This window comes from Gobio gobio, assembly GCF_949357685.1.
Source record: "Gobio gobio genome assembly, chromosome: 18".
In the NCBI taxonomy this organism is placed as follows: domain Eukaryota; kingdom Metazoa; phylum Chordata; class Actinopteri; order Cypriniformes; family Gobionidae; genus Gobio; species Gobio gobio.
The window spans coordinates 21948906-21962358 of record NC_137111.1 but is presented as its reverse complement, the minus strand read 5'-3'; the positions used below and the strand labels follow the sequence as shown (position 1 = coordinate 21962358).

Below are 13453 nucleotides of genomic sequence, written 5' to 3'. Positions count from 1 at the left end.
GTCAGTCAGTGGAAATGGGCAAAGCTTCAGAAATGCGTGTGTTGGAGGGGTGTTTATTACAACATAATCATGGTTTATGAAGACATTTCATGTGTCCCCGTAAATAAAAATAGCTTTAACAGCATACTAAACAATTTTTTAATAAAAATGTAAAAATGCAGAATGTTTTCTGTGATGGTAGGTTTAGGGGTAGTGTGTGTGTGTGTGTGTGTGTGTGTGTGTGTGTGTGTGTGTGTGTGTGTGTGTGTGTGTGTGTGTGTGTGTGTGTGTGTGTGTGTGTGTGTGTGTGCGATATGTAGGCTTAGGGGTAGTGTAGGGGGATAGAATGTACAGTTTTTACAGTATACAAACCATTAAGTCTATGGAATGCCATCTGCCTGTCTTTCCCCTTCCCCCTCTCTATCTGTGTGTGTGTGTGTGTGGGGGGTCTCTCTCTCACCCTGTGAGTTTGTGTGTGTGCCTTTCTCTCAGTCCTTCCCCTCCCCCTCACTCTCACTCTATCATTGTGTGTGTGTGTGTGCCTTTCTCTTTTGATCATAATTTAACACTTTCATATAGGCTATCACAAATAACTATCACTTAAAATAAAAACGTCATGTGATGTGTTTGCCAAGATCACGTATGATGCACATGTCTTTAAATTAATTATTTACTGATATAATATAAATGTATTAAAACATAAATTTCACATGATTTTATAAAAGTGGCTATTTATAATAAACTTCCATAAAATGTAGACACGCATCTTACTCTTACCTGACACTGATATTAAAATCATCTTTGCAGTTTCTGTGATTTGGCTCCATTTATACATTTTTTATTAAAAAGAATTTATTGGACCACCCATATTGAAATGAAAGCATGTTTTATGGTGCATAAGATTGGTGCACAAACGGTAGCTAAGGTAGCTCAAAAACACATGAAGAGAAGTGTTAGAATAAAACAACATCAGCATTCGAATGGTATTCTGAACTCATTCCAATTTGACCTTTGACATAATCTGACATGAAATTCATATAAATGTAATTGATCTCATAGATGTGGCTGTTGTGGTTTGTGGTCATAGCAGCACCAACAGCTGCAGTTAATGTGGTGAATTCAGATGACTTTGACATAGTCCTTTTATGTTTTCCCATTTTAAATGCCTATTGCCTGCCGTGCACAGTTAAGCTGATGCCACCGGCGTGGCGGTGCCACCGGCTTGGGCCCGTCATCGCTGCTCGCAGCTTTAATTATTGTTTAAGATTATTCAGAAATGACCATGCCCCGTCTCCACACCCCACGACAACAATACAATTCAAGGAAAAAAACTTTTCATTTGTTTATTCTCTATTCATCTGTAAATATCTGAAATGTTCCATCACATCAAAACAAGAAGTACTAATCGAGGCTAGAAATGGCATCAGCGGGTTATGCCTAGAAAATGGGTCTTTGCTGAACTAGGCCTAGTAAAAGATCTCAGTATTGGCCTCAGACTAAATTAAACAAAATAGCAAAATAAGAATTAGGCTCTAAAGGTTGATAATAGCTTTGACTAAATAACAGTAAACAGAATCATATTCCAAATATAAAATTCAATTTTATAAATACTTCACCAAAAACATATTTCCCATAGATTTGACTCATGGGTGGTGTTGCCACCTACAATGCCATGCCATCCTGAGCGACAAAGGTGAAGATGGACTTCTAGAGAATATTTGCAAAGAGAGAGGCAAAATGGCACAGAAAGATCAAAATAATACTGAGAGATGTATCATTTACTCTGATATGGGCCATAGTCAATGCATACACATTTTGTAATATTTCACAAATGACTAGACATTTTAATCTTTCAGCTGATAAAACACTGAAAATATAATTTTCTAACAAAATTTGTGGTAAAACATGTATTAAGAAAATTGCTATAGGACCATAAGAAAATCAACCTATTGACTGAACTGTGCATCTGTCTTTAGAGTTTAATTTTCATTTGTGAAAAATTAGATCTACATTTACTAAGGTCTATTCCAGAGCCTGAAGACTGAAAAGACCCTATAACCTTCAGTTACTGTTGAGGCTGGATTACACTTCACTACTTTTCAAATCTGATTCTGAACAGATCTTAAAACACTAGGCATCGTACACTTGCAGATTTTGTAATGAGGAAAAACTGGCCATTTTACACTAAATGACTGAAGATCACACACTACCAGGCTTTCAAAGCACAACATAGTCAGGCAGGAACATGTTTGATATCTTCCGACTGGATGGAATCAGTCTGAAGCTATAAAATTGGAGTCTGTGCCCATCACAAAGCGATTTCTGAAAAATTCTGCAGCCTGGCTTTGACTTTTGGCAGCTGGTGTCGACTCCTCCAGACTGAAAATCGGTGCAACATTCTGTGCAAAAGTCATGTAGTGAGGTGTGGATGACTCATTTTAACAACAACAATTCTCTCTTTTCAGTCTGCACTTTTAAAAGCCAGAAAGCACAATAACTAGTCAAGAGAAATGACCATTAACACCTTTGCAACACACATTCCCTCTCTCGATCAATCAATCAGACGTTGCATTCAGTCACAACACTGTTGTACAGTACTGATACTAGACCTGATGTGCAGACCCCACCCACACTTTCCCACCCACCCCCTCAACATCAGCCTCACAAATGCCCTCTTTGTGTCCTCAACGACACAACAGGGGTCTTTTGTTTCAGTTGAGTCCAGCATATCAATGGCTTACAGTTATAAGGCTGCAATTTCCTACTGCTGTCAGTGTGTGTGAGACACGTGATGGCATCGGCCCTTTTATTGTAAATTAATTGAAAACCTTGCACTTAAATATAAAAAAAATACAGAGATAGAAATAAAATAAATGTAAACCAAAGATGGCATTAGTTTGACATCATATCATTAAATTAAAGCAGAATTATATTCCTAAAGTCACCGAGGAAAAAAGTAAGGTTAGGAATGTAAGTTCCTCTGCAGATGAAGCACTGTTTTATTCTATCACAAAATAGAAAAGAATTAGATACACAGCAAACTCGGCTAAAACTAGAGAACACCCAGATGAGATTAAAAGTCAAAGGGACAGACAGAAATGGATTGACTACTGAAAGTTCAGTTTTTTTTAGGGAGGGGCCCGTAGTGCTGTCACACACCAGCAGGGGGCAGTCCATCATGTTCACCCATCATTCATATTGTCCTATTTATAAGAGAGAGAACACTAAATGACAAACACTGTTTTGATTTCTCTAAAATCTTAGTAAAATCAAACAATTCTAAAACTTTAAGAGTACCACTGCAAGGTTTTTAAATCCCTGTAGGCTCTAGAGAAAAACATGACTTTGATTTCCCTTTTCAGAGGGGCCATGAGGTCTGGTGTTCATCCAGCCCAGCAGGGGGCGCTGTAGCAGCAGGATCAGAGGTTGGAGTGTGTGTTCAAATAAGTGTAATGCTGTGTGTGTGTGTATGTGAGATCACACGCGGGTGTGTCTGCAGCTGTGTGAGGTTCCAGCGGCCGCCTCTGGGGCAGATGAGGGCTCATCGTCGCTGGATTCGTGTGTGTGTGAGTGTGTGTTCTCCTTCCGAAGGCCCATGCAGATATGGCTCTGGAGCGCAGCGGGCGTGAGCCACTCTTTAGGCAGACAACTCTGCAGAAATGGAATACAGGAGCTGAAATATGCCAATCGATTCACCCAGCGTGGGATCTCTTTACCACACAGCAACTATAGAGAGAGAGAGAATAAAATGATGTGAGAATGTTGAAAATATACAGGCATATATGTAATCATCAGTCAGTGAGGTTGTATATTGCCTAGTCCGATCATTTATAAAAGACAGACAGAAAAACGCATAAGGGGAGTGAACTGACCTCAGACAGTGAGGAAGAAAAATGGTTGCAGTTTTTGTGCATCAGGTGGTAGGCGTTCCCCTTGAACTCCTTTCCCAGCTCCTCCATTATTTTATCAATGTCCTCCTCTGCAAAGTCTGTCGTACCCAGAGCTATAGCCTCTCTGAAGAGGAAACAGGAGTTGTGACATGGTTTTATGGCTCATATGTGTGTGTATGTGATTGTGTAAATCACTCACTTGAATTTGAAAGTTTCCCCCAGTTCTGAAGCATTCCCAGGGCTGATCTCAAAAATGCCACTGAAGGGATATGGATGGCCCCCATATGCAAACTCTGAGGAAACAAAACAAATAATAATGTACGTTATGAACATTTTTTGATTTCCACATTAGAATTTTACTAGAACAGTATACTCCACTTTAAAGCAAGGCCGTCTTGAATATTGGGAGGACCAATGTACTTTGTAAAGTAAATTAATCTAAATTATTTGCTAAATTTACTCTTATTTGCATGCCAAATGTGTCGAAAACAAAAACATATTTCTTGGCTTTTTGCATTCAGTGAATGATTCAGACTATATTTCAATTCAAAACAGCAAAATCGGGCAAAAAGTGGAGTGGTTTGCTTTACTGGATATTTATTTTGGTCATTTAAAATTTCTATCTTAAATATTACATGTTTCACAACTTACATCCTACCACACATTCTTTCATCATTAAAAAATGTAAGCGGTATCTGTGAAAAGTACCTTCATTGATTTCAATTTGATTAACCATCTCAATCATTTTAATATTGTTGAGCACAGTTAAACCGCAGAGGCAACCAGCTTAAAAATGTAACTTTTTCTCATCCTAACAACAAACAGAGAGGCATCAAGCATATCATAAATTGGTGGGAACAAATTTGGTCCATTTCTTGTCCCCCTCAATGTTTATGGTGGTTATGTCCCTGACTTAATATCGACAAGAAATCAAAATGGACCTTTCTTGTTTTTAAAATGGAATATCGCACTATTTATTGTAAATCATGTATTGCTGCACGTCATCAATTCCTGGTTTACAAAATAAAATAATTTTTTTTTTTTTCATTCAAGAAGCCGTTTCACTTGGATGTACTTCACAATAGGGAAGAAAAGTCTATTGCAACTGCAATCCTCTTTTCGTCCCTATTGTGACATATATCTGTGTATTATTACACAGACAGTAGTGAAGTATTTTTACTTTCTACTCAAGTACATATTTCAAGTATATGTACTTTATCATTGTTTTTCTGAGGAAAACTTTTACTACAATACATTCCAAAGCATAATGGAATACTTTTTACTGCACTACATTTCATAAAATATTTTTTTTTAACCTTTTATACTTGATTACATTAAAAATTTAGTACTTTCTTACTTGTACTCAAGTAAAACTTTGAATTACTTTTACTTGAGTAAAAGTAAGACATTTCTACATTTTTAATGTAATTAAGTATTAAATGATATTCAATATGAAACGTAGTGCAGTAAAAAGTACAATACCGTATAATGTTTTGGAATGTTGTGAAGTAAAAGTTTTCCAAAGAAGAACTCTGATAAAGTACATATACTTGAAAAATAAAATTATATGGAAAGTAAAAATACTTCACTACTGTCCGCCTCTGATTATTAGTGAGAAGCGAAAGATCCTAACAAATCATGGCTCAGTCCTCAGAGCTATACCTACGTCTGCTCTGTATCAATGCTGCTGCTTTCCACTGTGTATGCGTGTGTGTGTGTGTGTGTGTGTGTGTGTTTGAGAGAGAGAGAGAGAGAGAGAGAGAGAGTAAAAAAAGACAGAAATCGTAAAAGAAGACAGCATATTCTGTCACTTTATGACTCAGATCACTAAATGGCTACACAGCATGTTCCTTCTTCTTCTGTGTTCCATCACTACAGACACAAACAACACTCCACTGCCACCTGTAGGTCAAGTCATTTGCAAAGCTTACGTACACAGGCATTTAAATGCGAGTGACAAGGCTCTGCATAGTGATTGCATCAGTGACTGTTGTTGAATGAACAAAAGCATTTTCAAAAATAAGCAAGAATAGTGATGTATGTATATATTATATCACATTACGTAAATGTGGTCACTCCAATAACTACTATATAAAATAAAAAATAAAAATAAAATAATGAATGATATTTAGTTGTAGCATGGTCCTACCAGACTCTCGTACATTTCATTTGTACAGAGAGTCTGGCCCCTCTCCATTGACAAGCGTTTACTTCCTTGAAGGTGGGTACTCTGTTGAAGTTTAAAGGTCCTGTTCTTCGTGATCCCATTTTTCAAACTTTAGTTAGTGTGTAATGTTGCTGTTAGAGCATAAATAATACCTGTAAAATTATAAAGCTCAAAGTTCAATGCCAAGCGAGATATTTTATTTAACAGAAGTTCTCTTTCAAAGCCTACAGCGAACGGCCGGTGGACTAAATCCCTGTACATCCTGCTTTAATTACGTCAGTAGAACAGTTTGTCGACTAACATCCGCCCACAAGAATACGCAAAAAAGGGGGCGTGGTCTTGTTGCTCTTCCACGTGGAGAAGAGGAAGTGTTGCGTTCGTAGATTGTGTTTGACGCCATGTTGTCGAGATGCTGTTATTTTCATCCTGGAGTCAAATCACCTTTGTTTGGCCTTCAGGGACGCTGTACTTTGAGCGCGTTCATCTCCCCGTTATGGTAAGAGGCGTGACCTTTCCGGGAAACGTGCGCTAAGCTGCTGTCGAATCACAACACGGGAACCGCTGGCACAATCAGAACTCGTTACGTATTTCTGAAGGAGGGACTTCATAGAACAAGGAAATCATCGAGCCGTTTTTAGGACAGTGAAAACAGCGGTATACAGATAAGTACATTGTGTGAAAAATACTGTGTTTTTTTACACGCGAAACATGAACACGTTATATTGCACACTGTAAACACAATCAAAGCTTCAAAAAAACAGGAAAACGGGACCTTTAAAACTATTGGATCTGCTGCCATAACCAATCGCTAACGTTTGGTCGTGATGTATGTCATGCGCCGTTCGCCTCTTTTTCTCACATGGAAGTCCGTAAAAATAACTGATTGCCACCTCAGTGATAAAACCTAAAACTTGTGCATTTGTGATTTGATTTATTCACAGTGGAGAGTTTTGTTATCGGTAACGTGCTGCTTAAGTGGTCCGTAACATGATTGTATGCTGTAAATAAAATGTCATATGCTTGGTATGATAAGAATAAATGCTGCCGTAAATAACGGCCCAATTCAAATGTTTACGTGCTTTTCTTCTTTTTATTTTTTGAGCGGTGATGAAATATATTGCTCTTGTAAATACTTGCCAGCATTTAAAGAAATACAAGTCTAAACATGCATCCAATTTACAGCGAAGCGCAACCACACGGTGCTCTGCAGTGGTCAAAAAGGATATAAACAGTGAATTTTGAAGTGATATATTCTTGAAAACTCAGAGATGTGGATTTGGACAAATTACCACACGACCTTGGTGTTTGTCTAAAACAGTAACGTTAGGTAATTCAGCTGGGGATTTTTACGCGGGTGGTGGGAGACGGACGGCAATAAAATCACTGACTAGCCCCTGTAAATGATGACAATACCTTCCGACCCCACGAGAAACAATTACCGTCCGAATAGGGCTTCAGCCAACTCCTTCACCACTAACGGAGCGAGCTGGAAAATCAAACTTTTCCCGAACCCTGTGGGGAGGAGGGCCACAACATCATGGCCACCAACAAAACTCAGTAAAGATTGTTCTTGCTCCGGCTTTAACTTCTGGATATTCGGCCATGGTGCCACAACGGACAGAATAGCTTCGCTCGCATCTTTCTCCGCCGCCATTAGTGAACTACAACTCAAACTAGCGCACGACATCAACGTCATCGTTCTCAGCCACTCCCTCTGTTCGCTGATTGGACCGGTAAAAATGTATTCTGAGAAAACCTAAAGGCCAATTTACACTTCTGCGTCAAGTGTACGCCGTACCCCATGGCGTACCTTGACGCGCACCTCTCCAAAAATGTAACAACGCGTAAATTCTAAGCAAACCGCAAGCGCTGTGATTTGTCTGCCAGAACCCTTCCCTCAGGTCAATAAATAAATAAAATCTGCGATAGGAGTGTGTGTGTGTGTGTCCACAAATGGGATGATAGTTTCATCCTTATATCTGCTATATAACACAATATTTTGTAGTCCAGAGATTGTTTATGTTAGTGAATAAATACATAGATCCGCTGTGTATAGTTTATTTATTTCCTCATTAAAACCCAAAGATGTTAATCGGTGATTGTATATCAAGAACAGGGACACAGTAGGGTGCATTTCGTTTTGTGATTTCAACGGAATGAATAGTCTCTGCAACAGCAATCGATTGAAGCGCTTGTGTGTGCATGAGCCAACAATACTGAAATCAGCGCCACAAGCTCTCGGCATGATTTCACAAATGCACTCCAGCGCCAGATCGCCTCTTATGTAACTCATCTAATCAACTAGAGATGCTTAATTTGTATTACATACAACAACTCAAGCTGCAAGAAAAGCCGCTATCTGACGCCATGACGGCTGCTGATACTCCGGGTGCGTCTCAATCAGCTCCCTAGTTCAGTAGTCAGGGCACTGATCGGGGAGTCAGCCCATTGACTTATGTCCTTATCAGTGCACTGACTACTGAACTAGGGAGCAGATTGAGACACACCCTCCGACAATGTAAAGAAGCTGCTTCTTCTTCGGCTTTTGCCTTGATACTGTGGGTTCCCGTCAACATGCCACTGGACACAGACTAGCAGTCTGCATGTGGAATTGCACATTGACGCGGACAACAACGCAGAAGTATAAATGAAAACCAACGCGTAACTTGCGCCGTAGAGGATACGGCGTAGGTCCGACGCAGAAGTATAAATCAGCCTTAAGAATATACCGCAGTCTCATACAGAGTACTGAAGGAAAATGAAAATTGAGCGGAAGTACGTAGGAGGGCGGAGCCAGGCTAATTTAGTTGCTCATTCAGTTCTGAATTATTTTCATCCTTATTTTTGTCATAGTTTTTTTATTTGGCACTCGAAATATATCAAAGCTGCAGTCTGTAACTTCTTTTGGTTAAAGAGCACCTATCATGGAATTTTGAAATTTACCTTTCATGTAGTGTGTAACATAGATCTAAGTGAACAAAAACATCCTGCAAAGTTTGAAATATGACAGTGCACCCGCCTGCACCGTATATATAGTTATTTTCTTTCAAAAGTAAGAGTCGACTCTGAGTCATTTTTAAGAATCGTTAGAAGACCGAAGCTTTTTCTCTGACTAGATGACGTCAACTTGTCAAGTTATTTGAATACGATACGCCCACTTATTGCGCTCCAAGACGCCAGTGAAAACTAGAAAACATCATGGCGACGAGACTGTGTTCTGAAGTGCGACTCAAAAGCAAACTTTTTTCATCTGCCCAAGGATGAGCATTTGAAGACTAAGTGGCTTGAAGACAAACCATACATCGTCACGATTGGGTGTTTATTAGTCTTCAAATGTCTCTATTTGCATGTTTCGTGATCTCGGGAAGCTTTTATTATGGATTTCTATAGAGAATGGGAACGTGACGTCAGCAACGCAATGCATTCGTGGTCTTTAGGACACTGCACTACATTAGAGAATGAGTAGTAGTGGAGGTAGACTTTAAAACTTGTATTATACAGTTAAAAACACATTTGAATGGTCACCGCTTGCTGTGTTATGAACTGCCATAGCCGCTCTTTTACAACCTGCGTGGAAAACATATCTCAAATCACGCGCAATATTTCAGTTTATCAGCTTGGAAATAACAAGAGTAAGTGAAAGTAATGCTACTTTCACGTGCTATCGGAAATTTGACAATTCCCACTTCTGAAGTCGTGATTACGAGCTCATCCCATTCATATTTCGAAAGTGGAGGGCGTTCATGTGCAATTTTTACCAAGGAAACTCCTATTCACGATAATTCCGAGAGCACGTGAAGGCAGCATAACACTCGGAAATAAACAACTTAGCCAAAATGTGTCTTTATAATTTGTATTTATTATTTATAACAGATATATTACAGATGAATATTTTCTGAACCGCTTGAATGTGCTCACACCATAAATAATGCATGAAACGCGTCTGGAAATGCTTCATTGTTCAGCTTCTCTTAGTAGAAGGAAATCTTGTACTTGTTCCATTTAAGTCCAGTAAAACTTTTTAGTACTGTAGGCTAAAGCGCTTTCAAATACAAATCATTTCAAAGCTGCTTTACGAGCCATAATCTGTTATCCTTTAATGCACGTTAAGGAATTAGGGCGATCTGATATAGGCAATGTTGATTGAATAAATGATCCACTGGCTGAGATCAAGCTATAAGTATATTTACTATGTTATATATCAGATAAAGACTTTTTAGTTAGGCTATTAAAAAATAAACTGCAAAAGACAAACCAATGTGTGGGGCGATAGAAGGCGGCCGTCTGATTTCTCATTGTATGAAACGTGATGAATATGTGCAATGTCCTGGCCGCACGACTGAGCGCTCATGTACGTAAGAGATTAAAATATTAGTCCATTTATTATAAGTGAGTGCAAGCAAGAGTTCTTAAAAAGTAGTAAAGTAAATACAGTCGTTTTTTCCTCTGGTGATTCGCATTTGTTATCATTGTATGCTCCTGAGCGTGTCCTAAAACATGGCGGCGACTACCCATAATGCAATGCGCAATGACGTAGTTTCCCAGACTCTGGCTGTGTTCGAAATCGCCCCCTATACCCTTAAATAGGGCACTATTTGAGTGAACATCCATTTTTAGTGGTGTCCGAAACAATAGTGGACGTTTTTGAGTGCACTCATTCAATCCCACCATGCACCGCAATAACGAGTGTACATTAGATACGCGCTGGAGAATATGCTTGTTCGATGCCCGATCGGCGTATGACAGCAAAGTCCCGCGAGAGCATTTCGAGAGCAAACGAGAAACAACTCCTTATGCTTTTGAAACGTTCTCTCACTCAACCAGATGGTGTACTCTCAACGCACTGAGAGTCGCGCCCTGAATGAATGAACTTACCGCTGTCCGATTCGCCCTATGTACCCTCATTCTCCATTACTCCACTACTCCAAAAACGAGCCAACAAGCTTAAAGTTAACCCTATAACTCTTTACTTGTGTGGCACTGAACTTACTTGGAAAGGGGAATAATAAAGTAACTAATAAGCATTTAATTAAAAAAATAACAATAATATTTGTATATACCGTAGTAGGCCTATATATTTCATACTTTATAGTAGGCTACTATTTATATTATGGGCGTCAGAAGTGTCGCATTATTCAATAAAAAGAGATCCAGCCCATTGACCGTGTCAACCATCTTTTATTTTTACTCTCTCTCCTCTCAAGCCCCTACCTCTTAAAGAGACCTGTGATAACACATAACCACACCACATCTCCCCTTTCCCAGAACAAAACACTAAAACAGTAAACCTATATCAACACGAACATTCCTTTTCCTTCAAAATTACTTTTGAACTTATACACCAAGAATATTCACATTCAAAATAAGTGAACTAGTGTATTTTTTCCTCTAAACACTGCATTAACATTTTTCCCATTTACATTTTTTTTACTCTTCTTTTCACCTCACTGTATGTGAAACCCAAATTAGCTTTCCAGTGACTTATAAGTCCAACTTCTTTGGTTGAATCACTGTTCTTCCTGAACGTGTTTTGTATAACCTGGGAGTTTGGACTGTTTGGTCCTTTGAAGGCTCTGGAGGATGCTCCCCAACCTCTGTTTGATCATTAGATTTTGTAAACATTTCAGCACATGGTTTGGTGTCTGGCATAGGAACCAGATGACGCCTGTTCCTTCGGATGGTGCCTTGAGGGCTTTCCACCAGGTATGAACGAGGTGCTGAATGGGATGCAACCACAGTCCCCTCAGTCTTTGTGTCTGTAATCCAAACTCTCTGACCTGAGGAAAGGTGACTGAGTTGTCTTGCACGATGACGTGTGTTGAAACTGGCAGTCTGCTTCTCTCTCTTTTCCTTTTCCTTTGCTGTTACAACAGTGTAATCAGGGAGGTTTGGAATCAGAAGCAAGTGATGCTGTGGTATCGGTGTGCGTAGTCTTCGTCCCATTAGGAGCTGAGCAGGACTGTAGCCATTTGCCAATGGTGTTGTTCTGTATGACAGCATTGCCAAATAGGGGTCTTTTGCTTTGCTGAGCAGGTGTTTTACCGTCTGAACGTGACGCTCGGCTTCTCCATTGCTTTGAGCGAATCTCGGGCTGCTGGTGATGTGGTTGAAGCCATAGTCCACTGCGAAGCTTGCAAACATCTGGCTGGAAAATTGAGGTCCATTATCTGAGAAAAGGATCTCTGGAATTCCATGCCGTGAAAACATAGACTTTAAGTGCACAATTACGTCATCAGATCTTGCAGGGGTTAGTTTGGCTATCTCCACAAATCTGGAGAAATAGTCCACCACCAGTAGATAAGTGCTTCCGTGCATTGAAAACAAGTCTGCACCCAGCTTAAGCCACGGTCTGGCTGGAAAATCAGAGGGCATTAACACCTCGGTTGGATTGACTCGTTCTTTAATACATGTTGTACAATTTTGAACAAGCCCGTTTATCTGTCCACTTAGACCCGGCCACCACACTGAGTCTCGAGCACGAAGTCTACATCTTGCAACCCCCTGGTGCCCTTCGTGCAGCTTCTCCAGAACTGTGTGGCGCATAGCTGCAGGTATCACCAGCCGCGAGCCTTTTAACAGAAGACCATCATGGACTGTGAGGACCGCTCTTTCAGGCCAGAATTTTCTTACTTCTCCTGTTATGTGGCTAAGGTCCGGCCATCCTTCCTGGCATCGTTCCATCACTTCGGAACAGGTGGGGTCTCTTTTTAGCTGTTCTTTGAGTTCGGTTAAATAGTTAGTGCTGGAAGGCATGCACCCTATAACAGTCTCTACATAGATGTTGGTGTCTTCCATCAAGTCTGCATCGTAATTGTGTTCTCCTCCGCTGTAAGTTACTGGCGAACGAGACAACGTGTCGGCTGTTAACAACATTTTGCCCGCTGTATGTGTGATGGTGTAATTGTACCTCATCAATCTCATGCGGAATCTCTGAATCCTCGGAGGAAGTTCTGCTAGTTCTTGAATACCCAGCAGGCTCACCAGAGGTTTGTGGTCTGTCTCGAGATGGAAGTGATGTCCTATGAGGAAATCTTTGAACCTTTCACATCCCCAGGTCAGACCCAAAGCCTCCTTTTCCACTTGGGCGTACCGTTGCTCTGTGGGGGTAAGTGAACGTGACGCATATGCCACAGGTTTCCACTGCTCCTCCTCTTTCTGCAGAAGAACAGCACCAAGACCGTATGATGATGCGTCAGCCGACAGTTTCAGCTCTTTGTTCGGATTGTACAAAGCTAGTACAGGTGGGGATGAAAGCTCACGCTTAAGTTCGCTAAAGGCTTCTTGCTGAGCTCTACCCCAACACCAGTGGTTTCTTTTTGACAGAAGGTCCCTCAACGGCCTGTCCTTCTCTGCAAGGCATGGGATGAATTTACCTAATTGGTTTACCATACCAAGGAAGCTGCGAACTTCACTGATG

The 13453-nt window shown here is 40.2% G+C and overlaps 1 protein-coding gene across 1 annotated transcript in view; it reads right to left on the bottom strand.

The window, feature by feature from the left end:
- Positions 1 to 1741: 1741 nt before the first annotated feature.
- The window catches only part of LOC307141979 (deubiquitinase DESI2), a 31056-nt gene continuing 19344 nt past the window's right edge, over positions 1742 to 13453 (bottom strand). Inside the window, exons 5-7 of the mRNA XM_079842478.1 lie at positions 4069 to 4162; positions 3852 to 3993; positions 1742 to 3705 (exon numbers count right to left, since the gene is read on the bottom strand). Coding sequence (XP_079698604.1) covers positions 3457 to 3705; positions 3852 to 3993; positions 4069 to 4162 — 485 coding nt within the window. The 3' untranslated portion in view covers positions 1742 to 3456. The remainder of the gene's footprint in view (positions 3706 to 3851; positions 3994 to 4068; positions 4163 to 13453) is intronic.